The sequence below is a fragment of the Rhea pennata genome, chromosome 15, assembly GCF_028389875.1.
Source record: "Rhea pennata isolate bPtePen1 chromosome 15, bPtePen1.pri, whole genome shotgun sequence".
Taxonomy (NCBI): domain Eukaryota; kingdom Metazoa; phylum Chordata; class Aves; order Rheiformes; family Rheidae; genus Rhea; species Rhea pennata.
The window spans coordinates 4231344-4248378 of NC_084677.1; the positions used below are offsets into that span (position 1 = coordinate 4231344).

At 37.9% G+C, this 17035-nt stretch overlaps 1 protein-coding gene across 1 annotated transcript in view; it reads left to right on the forward strand.

The window, feature by feature from the left end:
- Window positions 1-263: 263 nt before the first annotated feature.
- Window positions 264-17035, forward strand: part of RBFOX1 (RNA binding fox-1 homolog 1) — a 1388408-nt gene continuing 1371636 nt past the window's right edge. Inside the window, exon 1 of the mRNA XM_062588818.1 lies at window positions 264-494. Within this exon, the coding sequence (XP_062444802.1) occupies window positions 264-494 (231 nt within the window). The remainder of the gene's footprint in view (window positions 495-17035) is intronic.

Sequence of the window (17035 nt, forward strand, 5' to 3'; positions counted from 1 at the left end):
GCGGCCGCCCGCCCGCCCGCGCCGGGCCCCGCGGCCGCCCGCCGCCGGCAGAGGGCGCCAGAGAAGCGGCGGCGCCGCCGCGGCCGCGGCCACACAGCGGCTCGGTTTCTAAGAGGAGCGAGAGCACGTCGGAGCTCTCAGAAGCTAAATCCCCTCCAAGGAGGCAGCTTCCTCAGGTTCTGAATAAATAAGTAATAATAATAAAAGAGAGACAGAAAGTGGAAAACGTGTTTTCTTTTCTTTTTTTTTTCCTTTTTAAAAAAATGTCAAATCCCTGTGGCAGCCCAGAAGATGTGGTGAAGCAGCGGAGCAAAGATGGGAAGATGAGGAGGGAGGATGTGGATGATTCCCAGCCTGAGGGGAAGAGGTTGAAGCTGGGGGATGAAGGAGGAAACACTGGGAAGGACAGAGCAGCAGAAGCAGCAGCAGCAGAAATGATGCCTGATCTGTGCAGAGAAGAGACAGTTCCTGAGGCAGGTGGTGAAGGCAAAAGTGTAAGTGAAGATGTTCAGCTCTGAGCTGGAAAGGGGGAAGGGCCATGAGGTTACCTTTGAAATTATTTGCCAGCCTGAAGTTGGTAAGTGGACATCAAGTAGTGTAAGAGGAATGCAATCAAGTGTCCTATCTAACTGTGAATGTTGCTGTTTAGTTTCATACGATGGTTAGATGCTTTTTAGTGTAGGAGTCTGTATTTTACTTTGTCTCTATTAGCTGCTTGTAAAAATGTCCACAACAGAGAAGTGATTTTCTTTTTCTTTCAAAGAATATTAACTGCTAAAGCTTGTTTTCGGCTTCCTGTTCCTATTTAGGGACAAGGAAATAGTTGATGTATTGGGCATTTGGGGTTGTTTGTCAGTCTGAGCACTCAGACTTTCAGCTGCATTCATTTGGTGGAATATTGTTTTATAGCCAGGGCTGGGGTAGGACCTCCAGTGAATCAGGAGAGCAGAGTCATTAACATCGCAGGGAGATCCTGGAGAAGACAGCGAATGTAATCTGCTGAGACTTCCCAAGAAAGAGAAAGCTGCTGAATGGTTGTCTGCATAAATATATCTGTTACGAGATCTTCAGAGGAGGTTAACTTTTTCAGTGCTGTCTGACTGATTATTTAGCTCAGCTGTGATGCTTGCCAGCAGGTTTTTGAGGCAGAGGGGAAAGTGTTGGGGGGAAGAGGGGGAACAGATGGATTCTCAACCAGCTGAAGCTTTTCTTGCAATGCAATCAGACAAGTTAATTTTCTTGCACATGTACTAGCTGTTTCCTTTGGTTTAAAACAAACAAAACCCAACATCTTGGGTGTAGGTGTTTCCTGCTTGTCTTGGTCATAAAGCGGGAGTATAGCTTCTAGAGTTTGCTTAATAGCTGCTTTAAGTTTGGTGTATAGTTATTTAGAAGTTCTCTGAAATGTCTTTCCTTCCCCCCCACCTGCTGACTTCCTGAATTAAGATGTTGTTTCTCAAGAAATGAGGAGTCAATTGAATGCTATGCACTTCAATAGAACTTACATCTTAAATAACTTGAAAGGTAACTTACTCAGTTTGTCTTGGTGGAAGGTCATTTCTCTAAATGCAATAGTCTACCTGACTCATGAAAGTGTTTAAATTATATATATCTATGTGTATAGAATGCCAGCTTGTGCAAACAAAAGTCTACCAATCCATGTAGCTGCAAATAGGTTGCACTTTGGTACAAGTCTGTTTTGCTCTTCTGATGCTTGTAAAGCATGCTGTATATAACTTTGAATCAGCAGGCTAGTATTCGTGCTGTTTTGGTAACAATTCTTAAGAGGGTATTGATTTTTTTTTTTGTTTGTTTGTTTTTTCCCCCCACTCCAAAGATGTGAAATATATAGGCTTAGTTAATTGGTCAAATCAAAGTGTTTACTTTCAGAAAAACGGATTAAAAAACATGGAATGTTTATAAATCCATTCCATTTGATGATAAATATCCATGTCTGAATACCACTATGGATTGGAGTATGGCTCTTTTTGATAGTACGTCTTACAGTATTTAATTAGGAAATACTGCAAAATAAGCTTTAATTGGACAAGTTTCTTTTGTCTTCAGAGGACAGACTATCAAAACATAGAGCATACCAGAATGCTGCTTATACAAATAATTAGGCTTAGCCCCATCTGTGAGGCTTTATTACTATCCAGCTGATTCTGTGCTGTTGCAGGAAAGTTATGTGGAGGTGGGTAGCTCTCTTATTTTGGTCTTCTTAGATGAGGACTTACGTATATCTGCTCCAGCACTGTGTTCTGTTGACTTTTTCGTAGGAGGTTTGATGAAAATACAAAGCAAATGTGGTAAGTGAGCAACTGGTTAACTGTTTATTTTCTATCTAAAACTCCAATAGACTCTTGTTCAGGATGTTGCACTACATTTTGGATAAAGTTCTGGTGTTGTTTTTTTTTTCCCCTCCTCTTGTTTAAAGCAGCTTGCCTGAGTCAGAGCCATTATGAGAAACAATTATGAGAAATCACAAGGAGCATTGAAATTCTGTTAACACAAACATCTTTTAAAAAATACAATAAAAAAATGTTTAATAGTCACTGAAAGAATCTGTCACACTGCAGAGAATGAGCAGTTGGAAAAGAGGGACTCTGTGCCCTTCAGAAGCACTGGAATGACTTCAGTTCTGTGTTGAGAAGAGTCTCTAACTGTTTTAATAGACTTAGTGGTATGGGTAATCAATGCCTGCATTGGAAGAACATCTCCTAATAGTTCCTAATGTCTTCTATTTTGAAGAAGTACATTAAAAAAATTATAGACTTTGACTCACTTCAGACTGGTAATAAAAATTCAGCACAACAAGGGTGCTATTTCTTTATTCTGCTGCTGTTTGTCTGACTCAGCAGCCATTCTTAGGTTTAGAAGAAAAAACTACCTGGGTCATCTGCTCTAACTCATTTCTCCACTTAGTATGAAATCCTGTATTATGAGAGATTGCAGACGCCATCTATATTTTATGCTTGTGAAGTAGTGTGTACTTCTGGGCATTTATTTGATGTTACATGATTGTAAGCTGCTGCTGTGCAGAAGTTGGTTGCAGCAGGACATTTCTACCACTAGCTTTCCTGGATGGAGATGCTTTGTGTTTTGCTCTGGGAATCAAGGCTGTGTTTGGCAATGATTAGTTTGCAGTGATATCTGGAATATTTCTCTCGTTTATTACAAGTAGCTAGTTAATTTAGTAACCTAGGATAAAACAGTAATCATTAATTTAGACAGCTATCCAAATCAGAGTTGCTGTTTGCCTTCTCTTTGTATTACTTTGCTTTTCTAATGAGGAAACTGCTGTTTTTTGGGTTTTTTTGACCTTGTGTAGTCTAAACCTCTTCTTTAATACACATTTATTTCTGGTTTAGCATTTGAATAAAGTATTTGGTTCAAGCCAAATAGAATGTAATTTTTGTGGTAAAAGTCAAAAAAAATTTCGTGTTTGGTATAAATGTGAGGAATGAGGAGCCAGAGGATCTTTCACGAAAAGGTGATGCCTGTATCAGTCATTTACTTGGCATTATGTGGTTGATCATCACCTAGCTATGGTCCAGCACATGCTGGAGATGATTAATGTTGTGTAAAATAGTAGTTACTGAAATACAAAACATGTAAAGAAAGTATGTACATAATATTTTTTCTAAACTATTAAGACAGGTTCTTTCCTTGATTAGCTTATATGAAATGCTCAGTCCTTGAATTACAGTGTATCAGTTCAACTATTAATCATTTGTACTTAAGTGATATGATATTTCTTGGTATTTCTTTAACCAACCTGTCAGGTTATATGGCCTGATGAGTGCTGGATGTTGGTGCAAGGGTACTTGTGTTTCTATAATGCTTGCTGCATTTCGGACCAAACTTTTCTTCCCCAAATGTTCGTACGAAATTAATAGAACAAGTAGATTGAATTCCTGGGTTTGGTTTGACTACTTTAGTGTTCACCCCACATTTAGCCATCTTTACTGTGTCCTCATCTGCAATGTCACCAGTACAAAAATGTATAGGGGAGCACCTTGAAATGCTTAAATGTTCATCCCTTCAAAAACTTTCAGAAGGACTTAGTGACTTTGGGAATTAAAGGACTGTTTGAAACTCGTCACAAAAATTGCTTTTGTGAAGACTTCAAAAGGTGGCAAGCAGAGAAGTGTGGTGAAGAAAAACTGCGACTTCTCATAATTTGAGTTAAAAGCAGTGTTTTTACTGTGGTTCTGTGGTTTTCATGTTGTAAAAGAAAATCTGAGAAAAGTCAATGTAAATCTGTTCTTTAACACTCTTGTAGGAGGAAAAAATTGTTTTTGCTAAGTAACTCTGAATAACTGCCTATACTAAATTGATAGCATGTGATAAATCTGGCCTTTTACATCTCAAATGTTACTATATATTTTAAATATACTTTAGATGAGAGGATGCAGCATTCTATGTTAAGTCTTCACTGCTGCATACAGAACAAATTTAACCCTGCCATACTACTTTTAAAAAATTGTGTGAGTTCAACTCCTTTAACATACATAATCTTTAAATGCAGATATTCATTTGGCATGAACCTGGTCTGCTGAAATACCAGAAAACTGTCTTCATGTCAGGTTAGGTTTTTAACATGCTTTCATCACTCTCATCCCTGACTGCGTGAGACATCTAGACTGAATCTTTGTTCTAAGCCCTGCGGCTTTTTTTTTTTTTTCTTTTTTTTTTTTTTTTTTTCCTTCTCCAGTATGGGAACATCATGCAATATCTAGACCCCAGATACGTGGCGTGGCCCTGCTGTGGCTAGGAGAAGCCTTGCTTTTTTCATTGTTCTCCAACATCTGGCTATTGCTTCACCTTTAAATTGGTAGCTGGCTTGTTTGGGAACATTCTTTGGCTCTTTCCTGGTGTATGAGTATTCCCAAAGGGTAGCAAAACACCTTAGAATGCTGATTATTTAAGAAACTGTTTCTCAGTAGACAAGGAAGGATTATCTATTAGTTAAGATATGAGCTGGGAACCTAGACTGCCTAATGTTCAATTGATCCAGGTTGGTCCCTTGCATGATGAAATGTTTATCTGGAAAGTCCAACTGAGGCTGTAAGAGCTGAACTGGATTCGCTGCAGAAGATTCAGTATGTGCCTTCAGCAGTCTGAGCGTGATATAGATGCCATGCAGCACTTGAGGTAAATAGCAAAGATCCAGTAAGGTGTTAGAGTATGTGAATGATGTTAATCTAGATGAAGGAAAAGCACGTTTATTATCTTTGGTGTTTATCTTAGGTTATATGAAAAAAAACTATCCACAGCACTTGCGAAATACTTTGTGGCCCAATAACTCAAGTCTCATGAAATATATGCGTCAGCTTAGAGCTGAGTCTAAGAAATCAGCTTGAAGTCTGGCAGTTTGTGACCTTTCCGGGCATTGCCAAGCAACTTGCACTGTGTTAATGCAGTTTCTCGTACAGGTTTGATTTTTGTCCTTATAAAATTATTTTGTTCCTTAGAGTCAGTTTATTGGGAAAATTTGTCTTTGCATGTATATGACTTTGTTCTCTTGATCATATTTATGAATATTACTCTGAGGGGGGATCATAATGTTTAGACAGGTAGAACCTTAATAAATCATCCAGTCTATCTCTTAGCCAGAGCAGAATTGTTCCTTTTAAGTACGTTTTGCAGTGGTTTGTCTAATTTTTAAAAATACCAAGAGATGGGACTTTCACCACATCCCAGGGGATGCTGTTCCAGTCAAATAAATCTTGTTGTCCTGTTTTACTTTTTGCAGTGCCATTTATTTTGAAGCTCAGGCACAACAGGCTAGTGAAAGAACTTGAAAGATCTCAGATACTGTGCTGAACTTTCTAACAGAAATGTATTTTTATTTCTCAAATGCAAAACTTAATGTATTTATGTGGCATTTTTTTTTCCTGGCAATTGCATGCCAGTATAAGTATTTGAGATATACCGCTGATGGATAGATCAATGGTGGGCAAAAATACAAACTATTGCATTTGATCAAATTACTGTTTGGTGGTTGTAACCTCCCTGTCTTAAATGGAAATCTTAACTGGCCTCGCATAGGCATAATTGAGATTTAAAAGCTAGTCAGATTTGGAAAAAAATGTAGATTTCCAGATACTACCTTTCCTTCATTTACTTACTGTAATTGTTGATGCAGTTCACAGTTGAAGATCATTCGAGGTTGGTACGTCCTGCAATCTAAGCTGTCCTTTATCCGTACATTACAAGGTCGCTTGCTGTAACGGAAGCATTAGCTGTCTGTAGAGTTTCTGAACTAGGAAGTGATTTCCTGTGGTGTGTTACGCTGGTTAGGTTTTGATTGTTTTCATAAATAGTGAAATTAGCTGTTACATGTCTAGTGTAGCAACCTGAATATTTAAGACAGGACACCTCAGAAGTTTAGCTTTATTCTTTAATTCTGTTTGGCTTATGCTGCAATCTAATTAGAATGCACTGAAGGTATTGCAAATAATACAGAAAGCTGATAAAATCTCCTTTCTCAGACTGAGCCGTGCACCTGCTTTACAAAGTTGCACAGTACTTGGAAGGCCAACATGAAATGTTAAAATGGCAACATAAATTCTGAATTTGGGGATATTGAAACATCAGAAAGGGTAGTTCCAAAGAGAGCAAGCTAAAACTTTTTAAAAAATTCTTCCAGAGACATAAGTGGCAAATAAAGAGATTGTAAAACTGAAATGGAAGCAATATGTAAATACAGATATTTACAGTACAAGTATTTGAACTGGAAGATGGTGAAATAACTAATGGTTGATGGACTGCTGTTCAATCGGTGCCTAAAATTTGCTAGTTTTAGGTAGAGTAAATCTTAATATGAGAAGACTGAGCATGGTTGAAGTGTGAGTGGCAGAGCAGTCACAGCAGGTGTGAAGCACAGCACAGTGTATGAAGTGATAAACTTTGCTGAAAACAAAAAACCTTGGAGATTTTGATCTTAGAGTTACTTTTTTTCAGAATCTTTCTCTTCTTGTGTCTTTGATGCAGGCTGTTGCATGCTGTACCCTAGGTCTCTGATATATTTATTTTACCAAAAAGTATGTTGTTTGGAAAATTTGAGGATACTTGCAGTAAGCAACTGATGGAAGTGACGAAATGCTTCTGCCAAAATACTGGTTCCTCTTCAAACAAATAGGAAAGTCAGAAGATCAGAGAATGATACCTAAGCATTGCAATGTGCATAAGGTTCTGTCTGTTCATTTTTTTTTAATGCTTCCAGCTTAAAGGTTTTGTTCAACAAAAATATTTAGTTCAAAGACTATTAAGAACATTCAACAGTAGTGTTCCAATTTCACACAGAAATGGGAAAAACGGATCTGCCATGTGGATAGGGGCATAAATAACTTGAAAAGCAAATGCCTTGGGAAAATGTAAGGTGTTAAACAATTAATTCAGAGCATGTATTTGTATTTGGATTCAAGATATTCTAGTAGACCATTTAGCAGATTTACAGTTAAGCCACAGTGAAACTTTGTATGCTAGAGGAAAAAAATGGCATGTCTTTCAAGGACTGCCTTTTAAAATAATTTTTTTAAAATGATTTCATTGTTTCTACAGTGCCGCAGCCCGACACTACAGGACATCAGATATCAAGTAACCTTGCATGAAATTTCAGAGAATATTTCACGATCACATTCACTATTTTATATGACCTATCTATGTTTGTGGAGTGTTGTGACTATGTAATATTTCATAAAAATAAGAACGTTTCTGTTGTGAGGAAAAAATACTGAATTTTCTTATAAAGGCAAAACTTTTTTTTTCCTCTTCTGTAATGAGTACATATTCACTCAAAAGTGTGTTGAAAAACATGATTTTTGCCAAAGGATTTTGAAGTCTTTCACACACTGTGCAAACACCTGGAGTATAATCCTGAAGTTTTGCTCTCTGCACTTAAAGCATATATTGTGACTATTTTTTTTTTTCCCTCAGATGTTGTTAGGAATAGTTATTGCAAGTAGTTATATGAATAGATTGTCTAACCAATGAGGCCAATAAAGACCCAGCTAACTAGTCGGATAAGTGCAAAATCTTCTAGAGGATGAGAAAGAAACAAATTAATGTTTTCAGTAATTGGTCATAGGACAAGTAGAAGTGGAAGACTCCAAAGGAGAAGTTTGGACTTTCAAGAAGTTTGGAAGTTCAAGCTATTTTATTTTACAAACTTTACTGTCTTTTCTAGGATCTAATGTCTGAGGAATCTGTCTCTGCTATAGAGAGCATATGGTGTTTGTGGTGCTTTCTATAACATTCATAAACTTTGTCTTGTTACTTGATAAACAGTAGTGATGCATTTCACAAGAAATAATGTTGCAGTCAATAGTAAGGTGTCTGATCCAAATTCCACTGAAGTCAAATAGTCTTCTGAATTTCTCCTGTAGTCTGTATATTTAGAATTTGGTTTTGGTGCAACAGGACTTTACTACCTGCTGTCAATGCTGAAAAGTAGGTGCTGCTGTCTTCTGCAGTGTCCCTAAGGGGTGAAGATAGTGTTGTTTGAAAGGGAAAGGATAAAATAACTAAGACATTTGCCACTGCTGTGCTGTTCAGGACCATACATGTCTACTTTCTGTCTTTACTTGGAGATAGTGCTCACATCTTGATAGGGTCATACAAACTTAAATTGTCTCATTGTAGTGTATGGCAGTATGACAGATGTTTCGTGGCTCCAAAATACAGAAGGAGCTTACACTTTAGGCATTTTGAGGGAAACGTGCTGAAGTTGAGCATCTCGGTACCGATTTGAAACTACTCACTAAACATCCAGATGAAGTGCTTCCTTTGGTGACAGAGAAGCATTTCCCCTGGTACTGCAACACTTGAAGCAGCAACTTCAAGGAGATGAAATCAAACTGGAAAATTGCTTCTTCTGTTCCAGACCTGAAAGAGAACTTTTTCCCTAAATCCAGTTTGGTTTTTATTTCTTTCAGTTAAACTTTTTTTTTTTTTTTTTTTTTTTTAAAAAAAAAAAAAAAAAAAAAAAACTCCTTGCAAACATTGCCTACTCTTGTCTCACAGCAATGCATTCAGAGACACTGCAGTTCCTGCATGTATAGTTCTAGGCCAGCCTAGCTGTTAAGATAGTATTTTATATTCTATCCACTGATTTGCTCTTGCTGGGAGCTGTTAAATGCATAGCAAAAAGCAGTAATATGATGATGCAGCATGTTTAACTACGTAATTGGTCCTCAGAAAATAAGAGAATGTATATTACGCAGTCTGTGTAGAAGATGCCTCTGAGCTTCCCAAAACCTGATGGGGATGACTTCTTGACCTCCTAAAGATCTTAAACTAACATTTACTCCAATAAAAAGCATTGATACTTCTCTTGTAACCTGCCTCCTGATTTGCTTGTAGACCCTGATGCTATCAATGGTCTGCTCAGCAGTGCTCATGTGCTGCAAAGTCATTTAACTGCAAACAACTCGGAGACACTTCCGACAGGATTTCATGGCCATTTTCCTTCATACCAGTTTCCAAACACTTATGAAAATTGTAGTCTTCCATAACTGTTTCCAAAAGACAGCAGATGAGCTAGACAAAACTGAAAACATTATGCAGATGGTTGCAAATCATTTTCTGGCTCACTGCAAGTCTCTACAAATGGACTGGAGGCAGAATGGAATATTTTTGCAATACATAAATGTATTGAGAAACAGTTTTATCTGTGTCCTTTCTGTACTTATGGATAAACCAAAAGCACAGGTTTAAAGATTGCAAATAGTTTTGTTGGCTTGCTGGGAGTTAAATTAACTAGTCACTTGGAAAAAAGATGGGGTTTGATCTTAGAAATGTTAAAGGAGCTGAAGGAGTACAATAACAAACTGTTAGACTTGGTCACAGATTTGACTAATATAATATTCATGACTATTATATTCATAACTCCAAACTATATTAAACTGGACAAGAGGCAGCTTCTAGTTTTTGAATGGTAATCAGAAAGTCTTGAATAACAGAGATGCTTACACTGCACACTAGACTTCTGTGAACATTTGGGTCAGGCTGTTCATTCATTTCATTGTAAATGACTGCGTTTGACAAAGGAAAGGACAGTGTAACAAAGATGACAGAACAGTTGCTGTATTTCATTCTCTTCCTCAGTCCTCCCAGGATCTTCATGTTCTTCAGGACTTCTTAATTCAATAGTAATGGCAAGTACTTAACTCCTTGGTAAATCAAGTCCAAGTTATTTTAGCTAGGAAGTGGAGTTACTGTAATAGGATCATTCAAGTGTAAGTCCTTTGGCAGAGTCTGGGTTAGACCCTTTCTCTCCTTCTACATTCTGAGCATTAGTCTTTTCATTTTTGAAGTAATATACTTCCATTTGCCAAAGGAAATACTACCTGACTTGTATGATTTCCCCTTTGTGTCCTCCTTTCTCACCCCCTCTTCAATACCCAGGAGCAAATTGCTTCTTTTGTTATTAAGAAAATGACCTTAATCTACTGTGTATAGCTGGGTGTGAAAAGTGACATCTTTCCAGATAAATAGATTACTGGATTTCTTACCAAGATTCAGTCTCAGGTGCCTTAAGGTGTTGAACTTAAGGTGTTGCCTGAAGGTGTTGAACTCTGTTCCTTGCAGTCCATGTGTTCTTCAAACATGAAATTGTAACAATTGTAGATGACGAAGCCGTTCTTAGAGATTTGAAAGTGGTGGTGTTTGTTTTTTGAAACTACTGACACAGGAAAGCAGTTACAAATAAACACATCCTAATTAAATTAAACACACTAGACTCAGCATAGGAACAAATGGCCTGTTTAAGAAAAAGTAAAAATAAAAGGACTAGTTGTGTTAAATGTTTTCCAAATGGCTTAATTTTAGTTCTAGAAAAAGCTGCTTAAACTAGAGAAACAGATGACCAATCTTTATTGTGCCAGCTAAAGACATGCTAAAAAGTGTCCTAGTCAATGAATAATCAAGTGCGATATATCCTTTGGGCTAAATGTTCGAAGTCTCTTGGAAAGAAATGTATGTCCAGATCTTGCTAATGATACAGAAGTGTTTCCAGATTCACAATAGGAGAAGAAATTCCTTTGTGAAACCCTGACTGGGACAGTGACGGTTGTGGTTATGGTGGGCTTGCTGTAGTGGTGTTGATTTCCAGCTAGAAGCAGCTGTCAACAGTGAATCTGCCATGCTAGCCAGAAGTTTGTCACTGGTAAAGAATTACCACATCTGCCTGTTGAAGGTGAAAAAAAATCTGCAGCGGGGCCACAGAATACCAAAGCAATGCATATATCTCAAACACTTTTGGAAACAGAGGAGTATATTTGGCTCAGTTGCAGGTAGAGAGGTTTTTAGGAGGAAGTTTTTTTAGGAGGAAAACACGGAGCATAGGAAGGTTGCTCACCTTTATGTATGCTGAAGATGCTTTCCCTTGATAAGCTGTGAATACATGTTTGTAAATGAAGAAAGTGGAAGTAATCAATTTGTTGTGTGACTGACTTTCCTTATACCTTGTCAACTGAGACAGAAGGCCTTCACCTATTAGTACCTTTGTCTAGGTTGTGGCTAAAAGGAGCTGTTTAAGTCTGGGGAATTTTACATTGTTTTTTCGAACAACTGGATTCTTGCTGTTAGTCTTTCTAGTATTTCATTTCTCTCCATGAGCTTTGCTTTTTTGGTAGCTAAAGTAACATGAATATTTGGGAATCACTGTGTTATTACAAAAACTTAGATCACGAGAAGTTTTAAACAAGTGACTTTGGCACTTTGGGGGGGGGGGAAGGTGTTTTTCTAGTGGGGTACCACTGATGACAAGACCATTTTATGCTGAAGCATTTAGAAAGTACCTTCCTCCTAAATAATTCCATAGTTAAAATTTCTCTATTGATAGGAGGTGGTGATACTGCTACAAGATAAAATAATACTCTGAAGAAATATCTTGGAACAGCAAACAAGTAAATGAATTCATTCTTCTGCACCTTGAAGTTCTCATTTTGGGTTTAGTTACTTTCTTTGACTGACTGCAACATGCTTAGAGATGCTTTACCTGAAGGACATGATAGAGAAGCAAAATTGCATTATGTTGTACTTTGAGTTCAGTTCAATATAATAGGTGATATCCAGTAGCTGTCTAATCTGTGGCATTATAAAATTGTTTAATATTGGCAGAAACAGAATGCAGTGCCGTATGGTAACCCCCCTTGCATTTATGTGAACTGAAGAAGGGAAGATTATTAAACAAGTACCAAAAATGAAGGCAGCAATTTAGCATTTCCTATATAGGATGGGGGTCCATATTGGATTCTGAGTCCAATTTAAGGTGCTGATTTTGACCTTAGAAGTTCTAAACAACTTTAAGCCCTCTTACTCTTGAGGTTGTTTTCCACAGGGTTATCTGCTAAATGCTAGTAAAGGAACCTTTTCCAACAATACGTGAAGGAAAGAACTTCAAAAATTGGCTTGGATTTGATTCCAAGACTGATGATGGAAAAGATTCTCCCTGAATGGATTCATCTTCCTGGATGAATCCTGTTACCCTTCTGCTATTCAATGCCCAGGCTGGCAAACAGCTTTGCGGTGACTGGAGCAGAGTAACTGTGCAAAGAAATTGGTTAGGCAAGTAAAGGCAGCAGAAATGGGCTTGTATGGATGACCTCCTTTTAACACACTACTGTAGTTGCTGGGACAGATCACTAGATGGCAGATGTTAAGTGTAAAAGTGAAGACTTTATATGGTCCTCCAGATTGTTTAGACAGATAGGAAATTTCACTTAATTCAGTGAATTGTGGTCTGTTTATATATGGAAGTACAATCAAGAGTAGCACAAACCCTTTTATATTTACAGTGTGGAAGTTTTAATTCAAGTGACACTAAGCATTCATGAAGTATTACCTAATACTACAAGTTTTGTAGAGCAATTTAAATACTACTTTTGACTGAAAGGCAGCCAAGATGGATTCCGTTTTTATAGAGTACAAACAAAGGCACTTCTGGTCTACAGAGTTGAAGTAGTGGAGAGTTGAAGTTAAGATATTTATACATTTCTTTTATTTGCTATTAGCTTTCCCCTTCTGTAACCCAAGATAGGTTAGTGTTCACTGAATATTTTCCCCTAATTGTCTATGAGGAAAATATTCTTATTTTAGTATTCATGACCTAGGAAATAATAAAACAGTTTGCTTTCTGTGGGAACTGTAATTTTATCTAGTTGGAAGTTTTAAGATGGTGTTTTATAGATAAGAGAAACTTGTTTCACTGAAGCCAAGACTACTTACAGGAGTTCATTATCAGCTTTCACAGGAAAGCTTTCTCAAAGTCAAAGGGAGAATTCTCCCTGTGGTCACTTTTACAATGCTCAATGTCTAGGAATCCTGTAAGATACAAATCTCTCTCAAATATTGTCTGTTTAATTCAGCATAGGAACTTGAACCTCAGTCTCCAGTCCAGCACACTGCCATCATACCATTCTTTTTCTAAAATACAACTTGAGTGAAAATAGAATCGCTCTGAACATATTTGAGAAATAAATAATGCATTGTCTGCCCTGCTCCTTTTTTGACTGTTTGCAGTCGTCTTCATACAGTTGGATTAAAATAATGACAAGCATGCCATGCAAAGCGATGCAAAAAATAAAAGTGGAAGCAGACTGATCCTTCACTGTTTTTTCCACTGAACAGTTCTTTTTGAAGAATCACTCCTGTGGAGCACTCATTGTTCAGACTCCTTTGCTAGTGCATTATTACTCCGGATGTGCCTTTATTCCATCGAATTAGACTGTAGTATCTGATTCACCAATCCTCATAACTTTTCACAAGAGACTGTACTAAAATATATTCTAATGCTTTGTCTGCTCTGCAGCTGCTAAACACCTCAAGGGGGAAACTTAACCTTACCTAGAAGAGCACTTTTCCTTTAATTTAAAGGGTACTGAACATTTACTTTTTGGTGTTCCTCTTGGATCTTGGGCTTTTTCCTCCTATCATCTTAGGCAATTGTTAAGAGAGACTTCACTTTTTTTCTACAGTCATGAAGCAGGCTGGTTACTAGCAGGGATCTTCTTGTCTCTTGGTGTAGAAAAATACAGCAGTTGTAGCTTAACCTAATGTCATTGACTATAAAGTAGTAGATAACTAAGTAATTTTCAGTTAGTTATAATGAGAATCAAGTAATAAAGGTCAGTCTAAGATTCACACATCAATGAGAAGTGGCAGAAGACACCACATCAGTAGTGCAGTCATTGGAAAAGACACTCTCATCCTATTCCTAAAAGCAAAAGTTGATTAACACTTAAAATCTTTGCTATGTGCAATAATTCCTGTAAATCTAGGTTTCCCTTACCACCTGTTTCCTTTCTGCATTCATGTTGTATTATTCTTGTCATTACCCAGGGTCATGTCCGGGATTTACGTTACAGTTCCTATTTTGTCTTCCACACTACAGCCCACATTTATCTGTAAATATCTGAGACAATGGAATAGATTATAGTGCTTTAAGTGTAACTGTGCATTACAAATAGTATATGGGGTCCTAAGGGTGCAAAAGGGCTCTAGTTCTTCACTTCATAGAAAAAATTCTCATTTAACTACCCTGTAACTAAACAGACAAGGCAAAAGGTGAGGTGAAACAAGCACCAACCTGTCTAAGGCTACGTAGCCTTAAAACACGCTAGCTACTCGGACTCCAGCTCCAGAGCCTTAGCTGTTAAGACCAGTGATCCCCAGCCTATGACTCAGATAACCTGTCTGAAACCCTCCGTTAGTTTTCATGGCTGTAGGGAGATAAAGCCTGCTAAAGGAGAACAGTTTGCTATTTGTGGTGTGCTGCTTGCTCAGTGTTGCTGCCCAAAGGCTAACGAAAGTTGTGCTAGGTTGTAATGACTTTGGATAGTTGAGCCATAGGATAGTTGAGCCATAGGATGACTTTGGATAGTTGAACCATAGGATCGGCCTCAAATGGCTTAAATTTAAAGGGCTGTACGTTTGACCAGCTCCTTTAATTATTTGTGATATTAGTTACCTTAGATAGGAATCAGATGATGAAAAGTTTTAAAGTTGTTACAAAGTTTGTTATTGTTAATGTTTGTGAATACTGTGTTAAAGCCCTCTTTAAGGGAAACTGTGTTATCTAGTCAGTCTACTTGTTCTGGGCTTAACAATTAGGGTTTTCAGTAAGAGAGCATTTGGAAAAATGTCCAAGATGAGAATTACAAATAACATGTAAGCTCAGATCCATTGAAAATTCATAGTTCTGTATTTGCAGTTAGAGTGACTGTAGATACTGGAAGGCTGCAGGGCATGGACCATTTCTGCAAGCCCTGAAGATCAAAAATGTGCTGCATTGTCAAATACTGCTGTGGTAGTGCTCTGCGTCTGCTAAACACTGGTGCCATCTTTCCTTATTGATATTTTTGTTGGCCCCTTGGTCAGATTTAGTGCTATCTGTAGGATATTTGTTTCTTTTAACTAGGGGTTGACCTTAATAGTGTGAAGACCAAATAAATACGCATAGCATTGAGTGATCTGATGGCAGAAACTTTTTAATGTTATGACTAAATGCTTATCCTCAAAATAGCTGTTGGGAAATGTACCTGTGTGGTGAGAGAAGGCAAGGTTTCTCAACACCAACGATTACCAATCCATAGCATACAAACACGTTATAGGTGAACAAACTTGGGCAGGCCTGTACCGACTCTGGTGCGGGGCTAGTTTGGCCCTGCTCAGAGAAGTAGCCTTGGAGGTGAGGACTGGGGCTCAGGACAAGCGGATGTGCTGGCTGGTGAAACATGGGGCAGCAAGGAGAAGATAGGTGGTAAGTGCATGCAGAGCTCAGTTATGAAAATCCTGGGCTCCGCTGCTGAAGAGGATAGACTATAGCTCAACTCTGCTCCAGAGACATTATGCAGGCGCTGCTCTTCCTCACCGAGACACGTTTCTGTGGACTGCTGTCTTGAATAAGTGAGTGGTATCTAATGAGTTGTCATCTCTAGCAAGGATTCCTCTAAAAAGTCTGTTATGAGGTGAATTTTAAGCATATGTTGCTGACTGACAGCAGTAGTTCAGGCTTTGTATTAAATGAAAGTGTGAACTTAAAGCTATTAGCTAACCTAGTGAGATTTTGGATGATATATTTTCAGGTAGTAACACTGCTGATATCTGTACAAAAAATCAGCTATGTTTAACATAGAAAGGAGGCAACATTTTCCTCAGTATCCTAGTCTTTTCTGGTTTAAAGATTAAGCAAATAACACTGTTAGATTTTCTTTTTTTCTGAATAAGCTTAATTCAAGTGCAGGTAAAATGCAACTTCTAAGGTTGCTGTTTTGCAAAAAAACCCACTCCAGATCCATGATCAAGATGGTATTTGTCAACAGAACAATCTCCTATTAAGCAGCACTGAAGTTACTAAGCCTGAATTGAGCAGATTACTTGAATTCAGGTCTGTGGTGGAAAAATCAGTTTTCTAAAAGCTCGCTTCTTATACCTTTTCTTCTGCTGTTAGGCTTTACAGTATTTGTCTCTTCAGTTACTGAGGTGCACAGTCCATTCAGGACTGGGTTTATTCTGGAGTTACTGCTCTTGATATTGTTTATTATTTTAGTGTGAATTCTCTAGTTGGAATTTTTAAACTTTTTGAGCTAAATTCTGACTTTATCAAATCAATGCTAAAACTTCCTCAAACAGCAAAAATAGGTTTAGTAAATTCTGTGTTTCCACTAGTAAATTAGTGCTCATCCATAACCAGTGAATCAGAGTTATTTTCTTCTGCCCTTCTATTTTCCAAGCACTAATTGCACATTTTATGTGGGTCAAAACTGCAAATGACTTATGTTCATCATGCTAGTCACCGTGTTTCAGTATCAGAAGTCATTATTTGGGACTGGGTGTGATAAGCAGGCCCTGTTGGTCTCCAGCGAGAATGAGAGGCAATTTCTGGTAAGCTACAATAACTATATATTTGCGATTGATACGGACACAAAGTTGTGCAACAGCCGAGTTAAGGGTATTGTTAGAACAAGAACAGCTGTAGCTGGACACTGACAGGTTTTTCTCTGGTGAAGAATTACAGCTGTGTGGG